The sequence below is a fragment of the Colius striatus genome, chromosome 1 (genome assembly GCF_028858725.1).
Source record: "Colius striatus isolate bColStr4 chromosome 1, bColStr4.1.hap1, whole genome shotgun sequence".
Lineage (NCBI taxonomy): Eukaryota > Metazoa > Chordata > Aves > Coliiformes > Coliidae > Colius > Colius striatus.
This window is the reverse complement of record NC_084759.1, coordinates 95,419,344-95,443,734: the sequence shown is the minus strand read 5'-3', so window position 1 is coordinate 95,443,734 and position 24,391 is coordinate 95,419,344. Positions and strand designations below refer to the sequence as shown.

Below are 24,391 nucleotides of genomic sequence, written 5' to 3'. Positions count from 1 at the left end.
GCTATATAACTATATAAGTATATATATAACATCCACAACCTTTTAAATAGAAGTACCTCTTAATCCCTACCTTATTTACCACGGTAGTTTTGAAAAAAAACCAGAACTGGATAACTAAAAACATAACCTCCAGGTACTTCTCACTGCTTCTGTTTTACCATTCACTCTCCATCTTAGCCGCTGAGACCATCAGCTCTCCAAGACTATATTTTTTTCTCATTGTACATTTTTTCTTCCTCTGCATACCATGGACATATTTTTCTTGTTATCTTCATGTACTCCCAAATAATAGATAGCAGCACTAACATTCAGGTCTCACTACTGTTAAAGTTGATAACAAGACTTGCATTGGGCCCAAATCTTCCCTATGTCTGCAGTTACCAGGGAAGAGAGACTGTAAAGTGCTTCTAAGTCAGGACAGTAGCATTTCATATCTGTAATACAAATGGGCAAAGCATTGAAGCACTGGATCCACTGACACTGAGGGAAACACAGTTTGCTTTGAATGAATCCCGAAGAACCTGAAGCAATGTCCAGGGAGTCAGTGCAAAGTCCCATTGAGTCTGACCTTGTTACTTCATTCAGACGAGCTACCATGTCTGTTTAGTATGTAATTTAAAAATGAAATTCAAACAAAACAGCTTGCCACCTTAGTACAAATGCACTACAGTTAAATAAATGGCAAAGTTCAAGCTGTAACTGTGAAAGTTTTGCGCTGGTTTCATATAATGACTGTTCCTAAACCCATCAGGATTGCTGGCAGCATCTCTCAGAAGGAGAAAAGGAAATATTTTGCTTTTCATGTTCAGTAGTTTGCCCAAGGCCACAAGTTCATGAGAGACCAAAAAAGAAAAGCTAAGGCTTCCTATCAAACCATCTCTTACCTTAGTAAAACTCATTATCTCACAGTACGTTCCCGCTCCAGTCAGAGCTAACGATGGCTAAGTTTAAAAAGATGAGAAGTACTTACCCTTGTAGTAATACCAGCTCTTTCAGCTTTCCTTAACCCCTCCACATCAGCTTTGTTAGAAATAACAAGGACTATTTGTGCGAAACTGGTGGGCTTCTTTGTGCTGTTTATGAGGGCTTCCAGGTTTGTGCCTATGAGTGAAAAAAAATGTCATAAATATCAAGTCATTCCTGGAGAATGAATACAGTTAACAGCTGGAAGAGGATTTACATAAGCAGCAACGTGGGTTAGATCCAACCCAAACACCCCATTGTGGTGTTAACAACAATTCGTTTTTAATTGATCTTAATGGGAACTGAATTTGACACCTGGAGGCCACGGGGCTTCTACTAGCAATTGTATTTGTAAACTGTGATTTATGGAATTGGAATGATGGTCTACTTCCTAGCAAATGAGAACGCTGGAAACCTTTGGAATGCCTACGCGGCAAGAAGAAATCCTCATCTAGTTGTGAAGTAATGCTGCAACACAGTGGTTACTTGAATCTGGAGACATGCAGAGATTTGCAGATTAAATGAACGCAGCTGCAATTCATAGTCAGTTTGCAGCAGAGGTTAAAGATCCTTCTGTTTGTGACTGAAATTAATCCAAGGGCAAAATCTATTCTGTTTGTTACTGGAAGGGAAAACCAGGACTTAAGAAATTTTAAATCTGAGCAGAAGTTCCTTTTCCAATAGTCTGTTCTACACTACAGTAAAGAAGATGACTCTCACCTGTTCCAGAGATAAGGACAGCAACCTTCACTTTGTTTGTTTGGATTTTGCCTTGGATATGGCTTTGCACAGACAGTGACCTATTTGCTTGAAAGGCTCGAAGCAGATTATGGACTTTGACAGGGGCAGAGCCTGAACCCATAAAAGAAAGAAAAAAATCAAAACCAAAACAACAATGAAACAGAAACAGAGAGAAGTGAAATATCCATGAAAAGAGATTAATGACACTGCTTAACTACTCATTATTTATTTATAGTTCTAGCGACATCTGACATTGCTGAGCACATGTTCTATGGACTAAGACTGAAGTTGTGAGGACTGTCATCTTAATAATCTGTGCAAAAGACCTGTGGAGATGTCAATGAAGAGATTTTCAGCCAACCTCCACCGAGTCTCACCAGCTAAGGAATTCAGCTCTGCTTTTTTTTGTTTGTTTGTTTTAAGAAAATACACATTTAATAACCTTTTTGTAGGGAGACAACTTTTCCAATCAGCCAGGCTGCCTCGTGCTGCTGTATGTCCTTGAGGACCTGCTGAGCCAGCTCCTTCTGAACTACCAAAACAGCACCGATACCACAATTAAACGTCCGAGTCATTTCCTCTTCAGAGAGGTTCCCTTCTTTATGGAGCCAGCAAAAGATTTCAGGAATCTTCCAGGTAAGAGCATCTGAAAAAAAAAGAAAATACAAAGAAAGAGTGGAAATTACTACCAACAGGCAAATGCTAAAATTCTTAAGAGTATTAAGAGGCAAGAACTGGATGGAAAGCACAAAGTCCCATAGCAGCGTTAGCTTGAGTGAAACTGGCTTCCATGCATGGAAACAGGATGTTTTTGCCTTCCTTACTGAATAAGACTTGGGAGTAGAAAAAAGTGTCACTCTGGGAGGAAATTAATGCTATTGCTCCACTGCAGTCTGTTAAACTTTAATTCAAAATGGGTTCTAAGGCAGTCTTTGGAAAATCTTTTTAAAGGTGACAAATCTGCTTCTAGAGCAATTATTGTATAGGAATGATAGCCTTAAAAACTGTCACAAGACTCTCACACTGCCACCAGTTCCAACAAAGTAAGGATGATTTAGAGCAGAATGAGAAATGCTACTGGATGAACCACTGTAAAGGAACTCTAAAGACAGAAAGTTTCTTTCTTGTCATGTTATCTTAAAAATACTCATTATCCACATTTACACATACCAGTATCCACTGAGGATACTAGTGTCCACTGAGGACGAGTGGAAGGATGATTCACATGCAGTTCTGCACCTCAATATCGGTTCCCTTGTTTTATTTAATAGCCCAATGAACAATGCTTAACCTGTAGTAAGTCATTTACCTTTCCACACTGTACTTTCTCTATTTCTGGCGTGCCTGATGAGACTGGGGTGAGGATTAATTAAGGTATATTGGATAGCAGAAGAAGTACCTGAGCTACTAACCATATCTGAATGCTAACTGAAAACTTCATGCATATCATTTAATTAGCAATAATTTTGTAGGTTATTGCAAATGGTGACAGCTCACTTTGGATTGCTTTTAAAGTTGTTTCATTTTTGCAAGTATGGGCAGAATTTCCTCAAAAATTCAATCCAAAACGCCATAAGGGGAAGTGAATTCAATGGGTAGCAGTCTTGAGAAGTGTTTTGACTGGGTCTGATTCAGGCACAAGGAGAAATTCAGCAACAATGAAGAAAAAAGCAAACTTTTCTAGACAGGCACACTCAGCTATTACAGCACAAATCAGTTGATATGGCCCCACATACACAGGCTTCCACATCAATCCATATTAACACGAGGATTCTTCCATTGCTTTTCTTTTTCTCTCACCTAAAACGACACCAAAGGACTCTGGGAGAACTCTGGGGATGTTTTCCAGCAAACCCCCTCCAGTGATGTGGGCAAAAGCTTTCACGTGGCCTGAGCGAAGGACAGGCAACAGAGTCTTGCTGTAGATTTTAGTTGGGGTTAACAAGAGATCTCCTGTAGATGAAAGAGGGTGAAAGACCAGTTACAGCACAGAACATAAAATTGATGGAAACTCAAAATATTGATTTGCTGAATACTAATGAGCATTGTACTACAGAGAAAAACACAATGTTCTACCTTTTTTTATCAGACAATTTGTTATTTATCTCCCTCTTTTAATATCTTTCCTGCATATATGATTCACGGGAAAAAAAAAAGATGAGAACATGTAAAGAAGAGAATATTTTATTAGCACCATAGAAAAATTACAAGAGCAAAGGCACAGACAAATCAACTGTGTGACAGTTGCCTGCCCTGAAGTCCAAGTTATAATACAAGAAACTGCATTAGAAGTGGTACCTAATGTCTGATCACCGGAGACACCAACTAGAGAAGAGAAATCAAATGATGACTTTTCCACAATCTTCCTTACGAGGCTGTACCCATTGCTGTGAACCCCAGAAGAAGCTACTCCAATAACCACGTCTCCATCAGCAATTCTCTCCAGCTGAGGCAGCATCTGCCCTCTCTCTACTGCACCAACAGCAAAGCCAGCCAAGTCATACTCTCCGGGTGGATACATGCCTGGCATTTCAGCAGTTTCTCCTCCTATGGGAACCAAAAAGAGGAGAAAGGGCGTGCTGGGAAATGAATGGGACCAGGAGGCATGCAATTCTTCAAAGTTTTAAACTCATAAGGCATTAACAGGCTAGGTTTTTTAATTAGACAAACATTAAAAATAATTTAAGATATGTTTGTCACAAGCCCTTCAACTGAAGAAACAAATTAGCAAATTAGGGAAGAATGTTTTCTTCCCCACTCTGACAACCAGTTATAAAAACGCTGTGCATTCACGTTTTAAAATCAAAGTACATATTTAGTGCTTTGTATTCCCAGATTTCTACCATGTTTAATATTCTCCATGAAAAACCTACAAGATACAAGAGATAAAAGGAATTCATGCAAGGACATCAAAGGAATAACTTAGCTATTAGTCTCATTTGCCTTCACAGAGATTTTGCATACAACACTGTCCTTCTGCCACTCCTGTTGGCAACCTGGCTCTCATTACCATGCCAACCCTGAACATCTAAGGTTTATAGACTGTTTTGGGAGAACTCCTCTAAAAGAGGCCCTTTCCTACCCATCCATGCAGATGAACTGTTGTCTAGGCTATTATATCCTGATTGTTAGAATATCCTCTTGTTTTGTCCTGAAAACTATGTTTTACCTGGCTGACCTGATTCAGAAATGATGCAGTCTGAGATGGTGGCTTCCCTAGCTTACACAAAAATGCACAGCACTGCTCAGACATGGTCTTCACTGTTGAAGACTTGTATTCTGGCTGTCGTGACTCACTGTAGAGAGAGGCACTTGTACGAAACGAATATTTGCTGCACCCCCCAAAGTTTTCCAAACAGGCATCTTCACACTATCCCCTCCCCAGCTATCCTCAGAGACATCTCATTGTTCTCCAAACCCTTCTGCTGGTAACAACTGCATGCAAATAACAATAATAAAGTTGTCATTCTATTAGAACCTCTGCCCAACATGCTGACTGGTACCATCTTACTTTTCTTTTCCAACCCCTGCTAAAGAGGTTCACATTGATCAAGTTACACAGATATGTCCAGACAGGTTTTGAAAACCTCCAGAGCAGGAGACTCCACAACCTCTCTGAGCAGCCTGTTCATCAGGTTTTGTTCAATACAAAATTGTTCTCTTTCCAGGAAGTGTCCCTGAAAGGGCTCCAAATTTACCTGAGCAACGATGGAATCTGCTCTTGTGCTCAGTGATTGACGCTGCTCAATATTAGATTCTCTGGAAGTTTTTCCAGGTTTCTACATTAACTTGCTATAACCAACTTTAAAACCAAAGTTCATTTGCATCAGTTTAAATCTGTATTTAATAACGTTTGTGAGATACCCTTCAGTACCTCGCTATCAAGTTGTGTGACGAGATAAGGTGGTTGAGCTGTGTTGCAGAAATGCCAGGTTGGAACATACTTCAAATTAGACTTTTATGAGATGATACTCTACAAGGATAGATCTACATGCTATATACATGCACAATGACATGAATGTGTGAAGCTGGAGCCCCAGGTGAAATTTATTTTGATGATCCAGGCTACAGAAAAGCTTTTCCTCAAGTTCAGAGTTACTGCATCATCTCTGTTCCTTCTTTTCTGAGAGTGACAGAAATTTTGAGAACAAATGGTGGCTGTTTTGAATTTGCACTTCTTTTTATATGAGAACAAAAATATATTTGCTAACCCATTAACATTTTTGAGAAAATATTCTCTGGTAATTATTTATTATTAATTCTCTGGTAATTATTTATTATTTACGACAGTATCCAAAGCCCTTTGCAGTTTTAAAACCTTCCATTTGGAAATAAAATCTCGACATTCAGTAATCTCATAGCGAGATGTCACATAACATGTGTTTATGCTGAAGCATGAACGGTTTGATTACATTTGAAAAATTGAGAGAAGACCTTAAAACAAATATAAAGCTGACTAACAGTTCACCTGCAAAAATTAATAAACCATAACATAAATAGCCTCCTGTTCAAAGCTTATAAACTGCCTCAAAATGAAAGACTCTTGCTTAGAAAATACTTTTGTTAGTAATTTTCTTAAAGAATTGTAAAAAAGGAGAGAGGCAGAATTATTGTATTCCCAATGATATAGTACCTAAAGTAAGACACTTGAACTGTCGTTTTCAGTCTCCAATTAAATGTGTGAGGAAACTGAACTTTCTGAGTTTCACTGCTTTAAAATTTAACCCTGTGTTGTACTCCTTTTAGAAACTAAAGACTTACACAAAAGAATGTGTTTTTCACTGATCTAGAAATATTTCCATGGAGTTGAACAGTGTTAAAGCTCTATACTGTTATCATTTTCATGGATAACTAGATTATTGTATATCAGAATGCATAAATAATTTGCTAGTAAAATGTATTGTGTATTTTCATTATAGGGCTGAAAAGTAAAATTTGAGTCTTTAACATCTTGGAATACACTAATCTCTGTGAAACAACCCTTCAGCAAGTCTTCAGCAGACAAATAATTTTGCTCTTAGTTTTGTAACTAATGAAACCAGGAATCTTTTATCTTTCTGCCTTGCGGTTAGCTTCTGCATCTTAAACAGCGAGTTCCAGCAGAAGATTTTGCTTCATTCATAGTGACATCCTCAGGCTTTCTAGTTTTTGAAGCTTGCGGGAACACAATAGCTGCGAGACCTCTACCTTTCCTGTCAAACAGTCAAAATGAGTCAAGAGGGTTCAAAGGATAATATGTATGCACACAAGGACATGTGCATGCACAGCAACAAATATAAACATTGTTTCTACACAAAATGTGAAGATTTCCTTTCGGATAAAAATAAACCCATCTATTTGGCATGTTTAAAATTTACTTGAAAAATATAAAGAATTAAAATACATGAATTATTCATTTTCTAGGTAGCTGTTATAGTTACAAAGTGAAATGAAAAGACAGAAATCATTCATATGCAACTCCCTGAGCTAAATGCAACACTTGTTGAACACTGTCTTCTAGTGCATTGAGATTACGTCGTCGGAAAACAAAGACCTCAGATGCTTAGGGTTTTTTTTTTTCACTCCTCTATCAACAGAGTAGGAAAACAAACACATTAAAATCAATTATAAAGATATTGCATAAGATTTTTCATATCCTTCAAAGAAGAGTGTTCATACCCAAAAGAGCACATCCTGCAATTTTGCAAGCTTCAGCTATTCCTGCAATGACACCCTGAGCCACTTCAACGTCAAGTTTGCCACAGGCAAAATAGTCAAGGAAGAAGAGAGGCTCTGCTCCTTGAGCCAGGATGTCATTGACACACATGGCAACCAGGTCCTGACCTATGGTGTCATGTTTGTTACACACTTGTGCAATCTGCAAAACACAGCGAGAGAATCCATTGGTTAGCTTTGAGGAACTCAAACACGAGCCGGGAGTCTGCAATGGAAAGGGATTGAAATCGTGCTGTAAGGATGTTTTTTGAGGAGCAGCTTCAGATATTATCATCCCTGTGAGCCTCTCCTAACATTTTATTTTAGGAACTGTTACCTTTTTTTAACTGGCAAGTACAAAAGGCACTTTTTGGAAGGGGACTGAACTGGAAAGGGTTTCATTGCAGTTTGCGTAAACACAATAGCAACCGTATAATTAAATATCTTTTATCCTTGCATAATCTTTCTGAGGGTGGAAAGATTCTTCCTTAATGAGATGGAGTACCTGATGGCATATTTAATATTAAAAATTAGTTATTTTAAGCATCATTTCATGTATGGCTATTTACATGCCAGAAGTTAAACACATTTCTTTTTCCTGAAGCAGGGCAATTTCATTTTTCATTCTCTTTTTAGAAAGAAAAATTGGTATTTATAAAACACAATTGATATTTCTTTTAAAACATTTTCCCTTCTGTGCTATTTTCTTTCCTTTACATGGATTTTCACATTACCTTGAGTTTTGTGCCAACACCATCAGTTCCAGATACCAAGATAGGATCTTTGTAACCAGCAGCTTTCAAATCAAAGAGGCCAGCAAATCCTCCAAGCTCTGCATTGCAGCCTGCCAGCCAGAAAAAAAGAGAAAATAATAATTTTTTACTTTCATGGGTTTCTCCAGGATCTCTAACACGAATTCTCTCAGATGTTTGTTTCAGGGGACTGGAACATCTTTCATACGAGGAAAGGCTGTGGGAACTGGGGCTGTTTAGTCTGCAGAAGAGGAGACTGAGGGGAGATCTTATTAACATTTACAAATATCTAAAGAGTGGGTGTCAGGAGGTTGGGACATCCCTTTTTTCTATAGTAGCTAGCAACAGGACAAGGGGTAATGGGATGAAGCTGGAACAAAAAAAGTTCCACTTAAACATAAGAAAAAACTATTTCACTGTTCAGGTGAGGGAGCCCTGGCACAGGCTGCCCAGGGAGGGTGTGGACTCTCCTTCCTTGGAGGTCTTCAGGACCCGCCTGGTTCCTATGTGATCTGATCTAGATGAACCTGCTTCTGCAGAGGGGTTGGACTAGATGATCTCTAAAGGTCCCTTCCAACCCCTACCATTCTGTGATTCTATGAACATGACTTTGCTTTGTCACCAGGAAACTTTTCTCTGACGGGAGCTCCTAACCATCTATGTTTTTCTGTGCCTATTTTCTTCATTATTACCTGCCATGGTTTAACCCCAGCTAGCAGCTAAGCACCACACAGCCACTTGTTCCCCAGTGGGATGGGAAGGAGAACAAGGAAAACTAAGTAAAACTTGTGGGTTGAGGTAAGAACAGTTTAATAACTAAAATTAAATTAATAACTAGAATTAAATGTAATAATATCAATAATTTAAAATATAATAATTATGATGATGAATAACAAAAAGAGAGAATAATAAAACCCACAGAAAGACAAGTGATGCACAATGCAATTGCACACTGCCTGCTGACTGATGCCCAGCCAGTCCTTGAGCAGTGACCATCCCCAGCACCTTGAGAGCCAGCTGCCCACAATTTATATCCTGGGCATAATATTCTATCTTGTGGGATATCCCTTTAGCTATTCTGGCCAGCTGTTCTGGCCATGCTCCCTCCCAGCTTCTTGTGCACCTCCTTGCTGGCAGAGCATAGGAAACTGAAAAATCCTTGACTTAGGATAAGCACTGCTCAGCAACAATTGAACTAACAAGTATGTGATCAATAGTATTCTCATGTTAAATCCAAAATACAGTCCTGTAGCAGCATTTAGGAAGAAAATTAACTATCTCAGCTGAAACCAAGATATCATAGAATGGTAGGGGTTGGAAGGGACCTTTAGAGATCATCTAGTCCAACCCCCCTGCAGAAGCAGGGTCACCTAGATCAGGTCGCATAAGAACATGTCCAGGTGGGTCTTGAAGACCTCCAAGGAAGGAGATATCACCCTAATGCTAAACCCTAAAAATTTTGCGATTGAATATTCAATAATTACTGTGACTGATATATTTCACCCTTGCAATTAGTATTTTCCTGAAAGACGGAGACGGAACAGATCTGGTAACAGATTGAGGCCCACTGCTTCCTGGGAAAAAATGACAACTAGGCATTTGCCAATCAAAATTTCTTATCTCTTTGTTAATACTGCTACTTATAGTATATGAAGACTTCTTGTTCCTAAGACTGGTTGTGATAGGTTAAATATGATGTCCTGATTTCAGCTGGGAAATCACAATACATGGTAACCTGAAAACTCAGATTGGTGAAATCCCAAGAGTGAAACAAACGTGACTAGAAAATACTACTCTAGGTGGCCTGCTATGGCAGGGGGGTTGGAATAGACGATCTTTCGAGGTCCCTTCAAATCCTTAAGATTCTGTTATTCCGTGACTCTGTGATACTATGAATGTTAAGAAATTACTAGTTGTACTAACGTGTCAGTATTTATCTATATTTTTCTCTCCATGTATATCTGACATTATTCGAAAGGTCTCAGCTAATTTGAAACAAAAGAGTTGTTTTGTAAATTAGTGACATTTTAAATCTATCAGAACAACTAGAATAATGTGCTAGAGAAAGATGTGTTTGAGATCACAACAACAAAAAGGGACTATTTGATTCGGTTTTAAGCAAGGAAAAGATGCATCTATCTCAAGTAACAGACAGTACGTCTGAGGAACTCTGCATCTTGTACACTTTTCTAAACATTCATTTACAAAAACTGCATAGTTCACTGTGCAAGAAGTAATAATCCACGTGATCAAAAATAGCAATAAACAGTAGGATTTTTTTGCTTGCATTTACCCTTTCAGAGGGCTGAACTGCCCTCTCTAACATTCGTGACACTATGGAGATGAGTCATTTTGTGAAGAAAAAAATTGCAAAGTTAAGAAGAATGTTTTAAAGAAATCACAGGCATTTGCTTACTGTAGATATTTCTTGTGCAATTTAGAAATACGTAGAACATGTCACTGTGAGCTTTAGTATCAAGATAAAGATCAAATGATAAGCCTTACTGCCGTGAACCGAGACAGGAATAGAAGGTTCAAGCCTTACCTGACCTTGATGTGGCTGCAGCTAGGGGTTTAATTTTCTGAACCAAAGTATTCCCTGCTGCAATGTCTACCCCACTGTTTTTGTAAGTCAGGCCTCTGAAAGAATGTTTAAAGAAAAATGTTACAGCAATTGATTACTAAATGCACAAACATATATTTTTAAATAATGTTTACTTCTTTACATCACTGTGTCGCTAAGGGGATTAACCATTCAGAATCCTATTCTGCTGCCAAGTAAAACTATTTTCCCACTTGTACAGTAACTTTGCTCATATGAAATAATTTCTAAGCATTGCAGAACTCATTTCAGGCAGGTTCAATGGCTCAAAGGTTAGTCTTTTTACTCTTTGCAGTCTGACATCACACATATATCTGAAGGAATATTATACTGAAGAAACAAAACCTTGTGGATTTGCACCACAGAGTCTGCCATAAGCAAACAGTTCCAGACATCTTGAAGACAGCATCAGAGCATCAATATCACATGCAATCCAGTCAGATACTGAGATAAACCCCAATCAAACATAAAACCTAACAACAAGGTAAAACAGATGGAATAAAGGACCTGATTTTGCAAGATTTGAACCCCTGGTCCAGATACTGAGGTGTCTGTTGTACAGTGCCTCTGCTCAAAACAGAACGTAGACAAAAACACATGGCTAAATCAGTACACCTCAGCACTGTGCAGGATCAAGCTCAAGTTAGCTTTTCAAAACAGAAGCATCACATAAATCAATAGTCCTCTGTGACACTTGGAGAGTTTTACATCTGTAGCTTGAAGGTTGCCCCTCCTTATCAACTGGAATATAACCACAAAACCAGCCACATATTATTTTTATTTAAACAGACTTTCCATTAAAGTATAGATTTTAAAGTTTATTTTGCAAGACCTAGGTTCCTGAGGTCCCTTTTAGCAATCTAGAAAGAAATGTCCATAAGCCCCAGGTGGCTTTTTTATATACAGCCATACAATAGGGAAAACAAACTGGTATATGGAACTTGCCTGTCCGTATGATCAACTGGGGACATCCCATATGCACAAAAAGACCTTCCAATTTTGGAGATAGTGAGATTAATGACTTTTCATTACTAGATGTACCAAATGTGTCTCACTCCAGTTAAGCAACTGTTATTTCTGCACTGTCAGTGACAGAACCTGGTGCATCCCTACTTTAGGTTCATACCTATTTTAGCTCTTTTATTGATACGATTCTGTGTTAGGTTTAAATTCTAAGGGTGAAAAGCACTGTTGATTATGAAGGACAAATACAATAAAAGACAGCTGGCCAAAGAGTGGTGCTACCAGGAAAACATAAAGGTATCTGCATTGACATTTATATTGCTGCTCAGAAATTTGCTAGAGGAAAATAATTATAAGAAGCAGATGTTCAACCTGTGAATGAGATTCAAGGAAATACTAGCCTGCAATAATAAAAGACTGAAGTTAGGACCTTTCAGTCTGAACATGATAAATTTTAAAAGCATGATATATATTTTGATTCCTTTAAAGAATGTTTAATTCTTTAAATTTTACTAAATACTTTTTATTTAATAAATATTCTGTTTTCACAAAATGAACTGCTTAGGGCTCAATCCTGCAAAGCTGGCAACAGGAGCCAGTCACCACCCTTCCTTAATTGTGAGCCACAGAGTCCAAAGTGAAACACGTCTGACTGTCCTTCCAATTTTAGGATGTCTGAGCAAAGGCTGGTGAAGACTCAAGGGCAGTGAAATAGGCACTGAATGTAAACAGTTCCAAGGAGTCTCCTTTATAAGCTATAAGGGATCCTCCCAGCATACAAGCACTCCAGTCAAGAAACTCCATGGCTATGGATCACCATGAAAGCAGTGTTTTAGAGAACTGTGAATTAAAATTACCTTCTTCTCTTGCCTCACACATTGACCTGATTTTTTCCTGCTACAACACAAATACTAATTACATATTTTCACATAAATTTCTCAAAAGATGACAGTACTTGAGAAAGAAAACTAAATACGAATGTCCTGGTTGATTTAGTAAGTTTATTGGTCATAATTTTACAACATACTAATCCGTATACACTGTCAGCAAAAATTGAATTCTTATTAGTATGTTTCATAGGCTAAAAAATAACGTATTATCAAAAGTCCTGTTTTGAGTTAACTGGAGCATAAGCAGACAGATATGCTTCATATGAGGTAAAAATGAGTCTAAAAACCTGCAAGAAGCTATCAATAACAACAGGGACAGTAGGACAAACTGCTTTAAAAAACCCCACACCTATATCATCTCAAGACTGTTAAACCGTGTACTATGGAAATAAGAGGAATAATAACAAAAAGGAGTGATAAATCCTACCCATATTGTTAGTCAACTATTCCATTAAAATGCATATCGCGAGGTAGGTGTTTCAAAATCATTTGTAACCATATCTAAAAAGAACCCAAAAATAGCTCAAACTTTATCTGTACATTTCGTGATATTAACACTAGACTTACGGACAATACAAATCTAGAGCAAAAGCTATGGTTTAACGCCCAAGAACCAGAAGTTCACCTTCCCTAAAACAGATAGAGTAGACTCCAACTGCACAACTTATATCTATGTGCTTGTCATTGTAGTTTAAGTCAGACTTGGGAGAGCAAGGACATGGATGCCATCGAAAAGCCTGTTCCCTCCTTGGCTGGTCCTGTTTAGATTGCTTACATGGATGGTAATTAAAACTTGTCTAGAGTTATACATAATATCAACATCAGTTTATGAATGTGAACTGGTGGCATCTTTAAGTTCCTTTTATATCAGTTATTTCCCTTGCAAGTACTTCAAATATCTACCTGGATTGTCTCAGGAAAGCTATAGCCCGATAACCAATGTCCTTTCTATAAATGGCACCCTTGAAGTGTATGGCTGCTACTCCCTTGTTGGCTTCTTGCAGTGCTGCCATTAGATCCTCTTTAATAGCAGTTACTGTAAGGACTCTTCCCCCACTAGTCACCACTTTGCCGTCCTTCAGGGCTGTGCCTGCGTGGAACACTTCCAATCCTAGTTGTTTAGCTTTAGAAAGTCCTGTGATTGTTGTTTAAGAAAATAAACACAGAAAAATCGATTAGTACATTCTCCATTTAATAACAAATGAATATTCAGCACTCACTGACTGTGTCTGGAAACAACAATCAAACTCTGTGTGATTATGCTGGGAAAAAAGGAATAAATTTGTAAAAACTACATTTTGAGGAGAGACAAGTCTGCTACTTGTGTGCTCAGAGGAAGAGGCATTTAGGTGAAACATCTCTATAGAACATCTAACTCCAGTTAGATTTTAGATCTCACTGACACAGAGACCACAAAACATACCAGCATCAGCATTATGTATCAGAATCAGTGATCAGCCTGGAACTACTTTACTGTAGCATATATTAAAGAAACTGCTATGGAACTTAAACATATATTGTGGAGAACTGAAAATGGGATGGGTGCACTACCACTAAACTTTGAGGTATGGGAATTCAGTGACCTTTTGCTGACCCACACCACAAGATCTACAGTTTCTATGAATCTGAGTTGCACTGATTCACTGTCACGTGGCAAAAGAGAGAACAGAGAGAGGGCAGGAGAGGAATCAGACTTCTGCAGTTTCTCTTGCTACACTTACCTGTTATTTCTAAACCCTTGGGATATGCTCCTGGATACCCTTCACTGGCCATGACCACTGTCACAACTGCACTGTCTTCAAACCAAACTGGCATGGAATTAGATAACTTTTTATTGATAATCGCTTGCATAACTTCATATAAATCACTTTTCAACAGTGGAAGAATTACCTATAAAAATACAGATTAGCAAATTAAAGAAAACAGTGTACATTATCAGATCACTGGGCTTTAAAAAATACTAATGCAACTGTAAAAATAACATTAAACAAGTATGTTACTATAATTTGTTTTCACACATACAGACATACACACTGTGCATAATCTATGTACATTTGAAAATGCTCTTCCTTGGAGATTAATTTCTATGAGTAAAAGAAGTGCTGCATGTGGAAAGGTAAAGGTAGAGGTCAAAGAGCTGTATTTGTTGTGAAGAACAGAAATGAAGGGGTTTGTTCCATTTGTCAACAGGAAGTTGGGAAAAGAAGTGTTCTTTAATAAAGTTTAAAAAAAAAAATCCAACTCAGAATCACAGAATCTTAAGGGTTGGAAGGGACCTTGAAAGATCTTCTAGTCCAACCCCCCTGCCAGAGCAGGACCCATTCTGGAAAAGATAGGAAAGTGTCGAGTTTCACTCAGGCTTAAACTTATCAAGGTCATATTCGAGTATAACCTCCTGGCATCTTCTCTGGAATGGAACGATTTCATAAAAGGCTTTCTGTCTTGAGTAAACAAGCCAAAAAATTTAAATCTCAGTGTAATTTGTTAATTTTTCATCTGAAAGTTAGTTAAGAATAATGGTAGATGGTAACTGACTTTTCTCCTCCCATAGTAGCAAACTGCATCTGCCTACAAAATCACTCACCTGACATTCTGGGTCACCAAATCTGCAGTTAAACTCGAGAACTTTAGGTCCATCTTTGGTAAGCATTAATCCAGCATAAAGCACACCTAGAAAAAAAAAATTACACAAAAAAGCTATCTAAGCAGCTGCACGGGTCATGTGTTTTGAATCTCTTAATAATAGTGTTTAAAAGGTGCCACCTGTGTCACTTAAAGGTAGAGTGTTAACACTTGAGAAATATTAAAAATAAATCAGGCAGAAATAGTTGTGGTTACAATTTTGCAGCCTATTTTCACACGTTTTCCTTTCTGTTCTTCCTTACTTGATGACTATCCACCGTTAATAAAATTATTTCCATTGATTTCAATGGATTCTAAATCAAATCACTGATATCAAACCTGGTTTCCAAACAAATCAAAGCTGTCTTCCTTAACTTACAGGGCGAGTTAGGCCCATAAAGAGGACAAAGTATAAAAAACAGTCTTTCTCCTTGTCATTAAAAAAACCCCAAATTTTGTACATACCAAAATAGGGGACACCTTCTTTCCTCATGCCATCAACAGTTTTCTGAAGAATGGTATCTCTTATTTTCTGCAGTAAATCTTTAGAAACCTAACAAAACAGGATTAGAAAACAGTGTTTATAAAAATGGAGTGCATGATTTTTCCTGTTATGATGGCTAGTGTTTTTATGAGCCAAGCAGAACACCTGGATGGGCTTTTGCTCACTCAAAAATACATGAGAGAGACAACATTTTTTTTCTCTCTCCTCAGACAACATATCACAGCATTAAAACAACTGTTTGCATTTCTTCACATATTTTTCCATACTTAGGTGTATATGTGCAAACAATCCCACTGGCTTCATTGGAACAAACCATTTGCACAGACACACAGGAATCTAGATAAGGCCTCCTAAAAACAAATGGCAATTGGAAATTACAGTGATCAATAAGCAAATTCTATTCAAGAAAGAAAATGAATACCTTTATAGAGGAACAAATCTCATATTGTTTTGAAATAAAAAAAGAAAAGTCACTGGCCATGACAGAGGTAAAGAGAAAGCAAAGTAAGTCCTTCTGCAAATATAAGGTCCTTGCCAAATGGAAACTGAATGACTATAAGCCACAGCAAATATCCATCATCAGCTTAGTCTGGTACAAGATAAAAATGTGGGTTGAAGCACTTGGTTCTTACGATTCAAAATACAAGGTTGCAGAAATAACAACACTTACACCTTTATAATTACAAGGAAGTTGGTACAAATATCTTCCTCTTTAGAGAAACAAATTTATTAGTTACGGACTTTACTTGACTGTGTCTGTTTTAGGCAACTCCTTCGATACACAAGAGTCCATTCTCTCTTGTTCATTATGGTGGAACTAAAAATTCTCACCTACTTTCAATACTAGAGCTGTAGTACAGCTGTTGTGAAACACCTGCTTAGCAATACATTTTTACCTGAGGTGTTGGGGAATAAGCTCCCATCCCTCCAGTGTTAGGACCTTCGTCTCCATCCATTAATCGTTTGTGGTCCTGGGCTGGGGGCATGGTAGCAATTGTGACACCATCAGTGAAACACAAGCACTAGAAAACAAAGAGAACAATCAAAACTCCAGGGTACCATTAAAATGAAAGCACAAAAAAGTGCAAATATAAGTGATTTTCAATGTTACAAGTGGATATTTGACAGTATACATTCCATCTCCCTGGTAAAACAAACTACAGTACTCTAAACATTTCCATTTTCCCTCAGCAGGGAGTGCATTGTGTACAACCTTCCTACAGATATAACCTTTCATATAATGCACAAACATTATAACATCAATATATGTACTAAAAATAAACACTCAAAAGGTTAAAAACAAAAATAAAAATGCTCCACCATGGAAGCTACTTCATTTCTCCTTCTTCTTCCACCCTGCCCAGAAAGGAAGGCATTACATTCCTTTCAAGGTTTCCTTTTCCTTGTTAATAAAGCTATTTTTTTTCTTATATATAAATTACTTCTGTAGCAGATGCTTTTATCCTCAATATCTTCATAATAACAAGCCTGCTGGCATCTTCTGTAACTGGATGTTTGCTGTCTGGACTACTACTAGTACATTTTATCATACCAATTGAAAAACAAGCAAGGATTCCCCTACAAAACCCCAAAAAGCCAAAATATTAATATTTTAAAAACTATAGCCATTTGTGGAAGGTGAATTATTTTGACAGGCAAGGTAAGCAGTATGTTTTCTTCATTGTTATCAATCAGCATAGAAAAAACGCTTAAAAAAACTCCCTTTAAAATGCATGTTTATATTATTGTGTTATATTTCAGTAAGTCTGCTAGTATTCTAAGAACTAACTCAGAGCATTTCATATTTTCCACCAGAGAATGAAGATCTAGATAACCTTAGCTCCTAAAAAGGTCAAACCAAGGAGGATGGAATAAAGATGACCAATATCTGCACATTTAATGTCTTCATATCAGGCAAGAAACCAGACTATGCAAAGACTGGAAACATTTGGACATGATGGTTTACTTCATAAATACCACCACGTCCAAGCTAAGTGTTCATAACATCCAGCATAAGTCCATAAGATCCAGCTACAGGACTCAGGAACCTGAGCTGGTACTTGGCTGTTTTACTGTCTCTGATGCAGGTATCAAGTTGCCCTGCCACCTCAAAACCTAGGCTCTAGTTCTCTATTTCTCCTTCACATTCTGATAATCAAATCAGATACACTTTTTTTAAAATGAAAGAGCTGAATCAGCATAAAATGAAGGAAATGTTCTCTCTACATCTACAGAGTAAATCAACACCACAAAAACATTAATCAAGCTTTGGTTATAGGTTCTTTAGTCCCCGAGTGCACTTCCACATTGCAGTATCTCTGGCAATGAAACTGGTTAAAGAGGATCCTGCCTGCATCTGTATTAAGTTGATTGTTCCCTTGCTCCAAAGGAGTTTACTGCTTCCTCATGACGCAGTTAAATATATTCCCTTCATCAGAAAAGCTGATGAAAGAAAGTCTCCATCCCCCCTTGCTCACAACTCCTTGCCTTGCTCTGCACTTTAACATCAGGTTACCTGTACCTATTTGAATGGCATTGGGCTCTAAAACAGAACATAGAAAATATGCAAAGTGGTGGTGTTGATTTCTTTGAAAAAAGGCCTTTACATTGTAGCTTTATGAACAGGTAACTAGTGTAACCGAATGAAAGGCAAATAGCAGTGAAGAAGAAGTGGAAGGGACATCTTAGGCTGTCAAAGAAATCATAACACAGAACTGCACACTCAATGACACTCATAATTTTTAATGTTTGATTATTTTTTCCATGTGGCAACAGTTGATTACTGTTTGAGTTATCTCTTTAAAAAAAAGCATTCTTTTAACAGACTGCAGGAAGTCGGGTTCTTAACAAAGCTGTCTTTGATTAACACAATTTTATTTATAAATAGATAACTGGTTTTAATCAAAGTAATAAAATCCTACACTTCCTGCTGTAGGTACTTGCATAGTGTTTCCTAAATAGTTTATAACATGTATAATCAAAGTGCTACTTACAGAAACTTCTTCTCCTTCAAGAAGTTCTTCAACAACAACAGTTTCCCCAGCTGTGCCAAAAGTCTTGTCCTATAGTAAAAACAAAATGTCATTAGTTCTGTTTCAGTTATTTTAAATTATTCAAAATGCAACAAGAAAAAATATACTTAACACAGCAAGAAATATGCAGTACAGTTTTGTGACTATTAATCTATTCACTGCCCTGGGTATGTTAGCAATGGTAAAATCTTTGCTCCTCTTCTCTGTTTATTCTTAAATAAGTGCAGGTTTTATGCCTGAATATTTTTAAATTGCAGATGACACTTAGGTCTTCCTGAGCAATTTCTCATGCTTAGCCTTCAGAAGTTTGCAGCCATGATATTGAGACTAACAACTTGCAAGTCTATAGTCTGAACTTTTACTTTAGAAGAAACTGCGATTCCTTAGAATATAGGATCAATATTTTCATATTCCAACGCAGTGTTTGAATGCTCACTACATATTTAGGCAACTAAGAACAACCAGCCCACAGTGACAAGATAATTTTGTGGGTCTACAAGAATCTCTAATGCATTTTTTTTTTTGTTCAAGATATTAGGCCACTTGTTAACAAATGTATCTGTCCTATAGCCTTCCACACACATACACACACAACAAGGTGTGAGTGCAGACATCATATTTTGACTTTCAAAATACATGTGTGTCAGATGATATCACCTATTTATCAGCATAGCTCCACTGAATTGTAAGATGCTGTGCTGCTGACATCAGCTGAGGACTTGACCTGTATGTGTCTTATTTTCCAGCAGTACGTTCCTAACTGTTCAGATGAAATGGCTTCATTTTGTTTCTCTTCAGATTTTGATGGTCCTAATATAATTGTTGAATATCCTACCTAAAGGTATATTTAACTTGAAATAATTCCACTGGAATTTTACAACACATTAAAATGTTGTGTGACTGGAGTCCGAAAGCTGATGATGTTTGTCAAGATCTAGTTTAATTACAGTGTTAATATTACAGCACTGCAGTACCTGTTTGAATACAGCAGTCTCAGGCATTTGTTTAAAAAAAAAAAGATATCCATATGGAAATAAGTGTGGGTTTTCATTAAGAATTACTTTATTTTAGCCTACAGGAAACATGCCTAGAAAGACTGAGTACAACTCTTCCTCAACCAATAAATATGACAGTGCTATACAGCTGTCCAAATAATGGTCAAAAGATTTGATGTCTTTTAGCAAAGTTCACATGACATAGAAAAAAAGAATATTTTTGAGACTCTGACACGGTTAACAACTTACTTTGTGTGAAAACTCTTTCAGTTAGTGCATGACATTTCTACTCACTTGCATGATTTCAGTAACAGCTTTGCAGGCTTCCTCCTTGTTTGAGGCCACAATTACTCCTTTGCCAGCTGCCAGACCACTGGCTTTTACAACTAAAGCAGGGAAGTTTGCACTTCAAAAACAGAGCAGAGAGATCCAACAGTAAATACTCTGTACTGCAAACATATTTGGTAGGTATTTTTAACATTTCAATAGTTGAAAGACCAAAATACTTATCAATTTTCATAATATACATGTTACTTTATTGAATAGCACAAGAAAAAAAACAGGCTTCTCATGCTATGCCTGTGAAGCCTTTGCATTTCCTACTTCTTCCCCACCACTGAATTTCACCACTGTTCTGAAAGGTTGCTTTCCTTTCAATAATTTACTGTTCATTTTGGGGTCACCTGGATTTTATGCTGATGAGCAGATCATAACTTCCTGACTGAGTGTCCAATGCAAAATTTAGATTTGTGGAGGAAAGGTATAAAGAAAGCAGAATGACTATCAGACTGCCAGCTGCTTTTCCACACTAGGCAAGTTGAAAAAAAAAAATAGGTCCTATGTTCTTCTATAAACTGAACACTGAACTTCATTTCCATTTTAAAGCAGTAAGTCAGTATCACTCAATTATCTGACTTATTGCAGTGTGATAGTGTCAGATTATCTTTTAAAACCTTTACAGATATTCTATCACAGCCAAAACTATTGATACATTAGTAACCATTTGGTTATTTGTTCTGTATTCCTAGCACACCATACATTGCTGTAAAAAAAGTATTTCTAAAATGACAAGAATTTCACCTGTTAATAAAGCTACATGCTGCTTTAGCATCAGTAAAAGATTTCCACCTGGCAGTTGGGATCTCATGACGATCCAAAAAGGCTTTGCTAAAGCTCTTACTGGATTCCAGCTGAGCTGCCTTTGCTGTTGGACCAAAACATCTTACTCCAGCTGATGTCAAGTCATCAACAATTCCTAAAAACAACAACACAATATTTTTTTGTAAATGACCTGATGATTTGTAGGAGTCAAGTAGTCCAAGTCTACAGATGCACTGATTCATTGGAACAAGTATGTCAGGAGTGATAAGCCATACGTATGTATCCAGTGCCTATGTTACTAGTTGGGTCTTAGATGCATTCTTCACCATAATTAGAAGCAGGTAGTGCTGCAACATCTGAGGTTAAGCAGATATGTTGCATTTGCTAAGAGATGACAATCCCTCCCTCCTTGTCTTAGCTAAAAAGTCGATATTACTTCTTTGTGAAGATGACAAATATTGATCATGAAAAAGGTTAAAGCAGAAATTTCACCAGCATGTTTATAAATTGTTGGTTTTTTTCACCAAGTCTCAAATTATTACTATTTTTAAAAAAAAATCTCCATAGGAAGATCAAAACTCTAGTTAAGGGTCCTATATGGAAACATTCTGATACCTCTTTTACTAATCCCAAGGACTTAAAAAGAAACGGAATATTAAAGGACATTTTAGCTCACACCAAACCCTTTGGAAATTCATTTTTATCACAAGACAACTCTGAATTTCAGAGAAATTGCCACAGAGGATCTGTTTCCATTCCTACTGAAGACAGATACTGTGAGGAGTACACAGAAAATGGAAACTAAAACCTGCTTCTTTGCCTAAATTATGACAGCTATGATTTTCAGCTTGCTTTCTCTTACCAGCAGCAAGAGGAACCTCTGGACCAACCACAACCAGCTTGATGTCCTGATCTCTGCAGAACTGGGCAAGTGCAGCATGATTGCTGACTGAAACAGCTGTGGAAGGTAAGACTGCGTTCATTACTGTTGTTTAGCATATACTTATCACATAACACTGAAGCAGCATTTTCATGGGTCTCACATTATTGAATGTCAGGTCTCTGTGACTCTGGAAGAGTGAGGCATACACTGCAATTGCTTTCTTTTTCTTTTTCTTTTTCTTCTTTCTGTAGCTAAAACTTACCACGGTAAACTGACTCCACTGAAAGAATGGGAAATCTGAACATGTTTTCTTGTCTAAACATAATAAGGATAGGTGCCATAATTATGGGTAAGGATATTTGGTCTTAGATTTTGAAGACAATTAACTTTCCATAAACAAACATTTAATATGACAATAGTTGGAATGCCAGAAACTGTGTAAACAAAAGAAAAGGCTGGCAAGAAAGAAAATAATGTCAAATCTCATGACAAAAAAGTTACGCAAAGGCAATGCAATTCCACTGCTTTTATCAAGAATAAATAAAGCCAAGGTCTACAGAGGATGGGAATGGGAACATGAAGAGAGCCAAAAAAGCGGTAAGCGTGCCCTGGTGTGGATTGGTTGCTCCTGTGGGGAGGAGACTTAACACATCAAGGCATGAAGCTGGCAAAGGGAGCACAGTACAGCACAGAGACTCCTTGCAGCTCTACTGCTTTAAGTTTTGTCTTTGATCTCCGGTCTAGGGAATTAATGAAAGAGAAAGGAGAGGCAGTGATAAAGCAGCTTCTGCTAGACAAACACAGGATTTTGTGTTGATGACCACTGCGCTCCGGCCATCCTGTATGAATAAATTGCTTCCTTCCATGAGAGAAGTAGTTATTTCTGCCTAAGAGATGGCATAAAAATAACTATCTTAAACCTACATTTTGGTTATACATTTACTCATTTGGGTGGAGTGGGAAAAAAAAAAAACAGACTGAACACTAACAACTACCTCCTTGATACCTATTTAACAGTTAAATTATTTTGTTTCACCGATATTTGGAAGTAATGAGAAGCAAAGGCCTTTGACTTTCATGTGCCATTTATGCCAATTCACTTCTGACTCACAAGAGGGCAAAAACAAAAGCATAAAACACTTGGCTAGGTGGTCTTGTTCTGGCAGAAGGTTGGACTACATGGTCTTTCAAGGTCCCTTCCAACTCTTTGAGAGTCTGTGATTGTCTTTAAAGTACTGAATAACATAAAAGTCAATACTGTCTTTCAGCCCCACAGGGCTGTTGTGAAAGAAGATCAAGAACAGTAGAACCTGACCAAAGAGAATGAGAGCTCTGGTGGGCAACGGGACAGGGATGATCCCTGTTCCCTCCGAGATTAATCCATGTGGAGGGGAGCAGGGAAAGGAAAGAACCTGTAAGGCGACTGCACTTTTCATCACAGATTATCGTGCTGCAGGTACAATCTACTACTGATATAACATGGCGCAAGATTTACATGATGTGGAAACATCCTAGTACAACCAGAAAGGAATAAATCATATTGTTGATACATAATTGCAACTTTTCCCCCACACCTCATTTTCCTCAGGATGTAGACTGAAAGTAGACATTTCTGTAGTTGTGTTCCATTTCTCTACATGACAGCTAAATATTCTTTTCAAACCAAGCAGAAAGTCCTTAGACCAAGGTTTTCAAGGCTAGAGGTTAAAAAGTTTAAGTTACACTGAGAGCTAAAATGTGATGGAAGGAGGTGTCAGGATGCTAAAGCCCGTTCACAGACGTGTATAGTCTATCTCTGGATTCAGCAAACCATTCTGTATGCTTCTGTATTGTGGTGCTAATTAAATATAAATTGAATGTAAAACTATATTTAGTCACTCGACTTAAATCTCCCTTTATTGTCAGAAACAGCTACTAACTCAAATTAACCGTGAAAACTTTTTTTTTTATGTAGACACTGGCAAGGTTTGAAGGATTTAAGGTTATTTATAAGTTTACGTTCACTTTTATGGGTTTCAGAAACCATCTGAGAAACAGTTGCAATGCTAATTAGAGCCAATCTCACTAACCAAGAAAGGAGGATGAACTTCCAGAGCCAAATCTTGATTATACCAAAAAACCTAGAAACACTGCTAGCAGATTCACAAACACTGTTGCTCAGACTCACACAATATAATAGGACTCCCATGCTTCTGTAAAGCTGGTTTCCATTTTCTCCCCGACTTAAAATTTAGACTGTGGTGGTAGGACTAAAATGCCTGAGCAGATAAGACAAATAGCTTGCTTAAAAAACAAAGTAGTCAAACTCTTCACAAATTCTACATTCTTCCCAACTCCTGGTTGGCTGCAGATTTCTCTCCCAAAGTGCATAGGAGCCCATAGTCTATATTAAAAGATTTTAGTACACATGGTAAATTTCATGGACCTGGCTTGAGCATCATTACGTACATGCTCAAATATTTTCCACTGTTGAGGGCACAGTATTTTTTACGGACTAACAAGGTGAGAGAAAAGTGTTGCAGTTTTTAAAAGACATTGCTTGCAAAAATACTGACATTAACATTCTGCAGGCCATACAGACTGGCATTGACTCAATTTAGCACAAAGGTAAAGATTTTTGTTTAACTTTCTGGGATGAGAAAGAAACG

General features: G+C 37.5%; 1 protein-coding gene across 6 annotated transcripts in view; it reads right to left on the bottom strand.

Annotated features, from left to right (window-relative positions):
• GART (phosphoribosylglycinamide formyltransferase, phosphoribosylglycinamide synthetase, phosphoribosylaminoimidazole synthetase) overlaps positions 1 to 24,391 on the bottom strand; it is a 40,268-nt gene that overhangs the window by 6,512 nt on the left and 9,365 nt on the right. For 4 of the 6 annotated variants that reach the window (XM_062001547.1, XM_062001555.1, XM_062001573.1 and 1 more), the window contains 17 exons: positions 21,723 to 21,818; positions 20,840 to 21,014; positions 20,054 to 20,165; positions 18,726 to 18,794; positions 16,629 to 16,754; positions 15,693 to 15,780; positions 15,190 to 15,275; positions 14,327 to 14,495; positions 13,509 to 13,740; positions 10,696 to 10,790; positions 8,133 to 8,242; positions 7,363 to 7,561; positions 4,003 to 4,251; positions 3,505 to 3,657; positions 2,147 to 2,350; positions 1,684 to 1,815; positions 971 to 1,101 (listed from right to left, as the gene is read on the bottom strand). In XM_062001547.1, the coding sequence (XP_061857531.1) occupies positions 971 to 1,101; positions 1,684 to 1,815; positions 2,147 to 2,350; positions 3,505 to 3,657; positions 4,003 to 4,251; positions 7,363 to 7,561; positions 8,133 to 8,242; positions 10,696 to 10,790; positions 13,509 to 13,740; positions 14,327 to 14,495; positions 15,190 to 15,275; positions 15,693 to 15,780; positions 16,629 to 16,754; positions 18,726 to 18,794; positions 20,054 to 20,165; positions 20,840 to 21,014; positions 21,723 to 21,818 (2,426 nt within the window). The remainder of the gene's footprint in view (positions 1 to 970; positions 1,102 to 1,683; positions 1,816 to 2,146; positions 2,351 to 3,504; positions 3,658 to 4,002; positions 4,252 to 7,362; positions 7,562 to 8,132; positions 8,243 to 10,695; positions 10,791 to 13,508; positions 13,741 to 14,326; positions 14,496 to 15,189; positions 15,276 to 15,692; positions 15,781 to 16,628; positions 16,755 to 18,725; positions 18,795 to 20,053; positions 20,166 to 20,839; positions 21,015 to 21,722; positions 21,819 to 24,391) is intronic. The other 2 variants (XM_062001583.1, XM_062001592.1) reach the window with 2 other exon arrangements.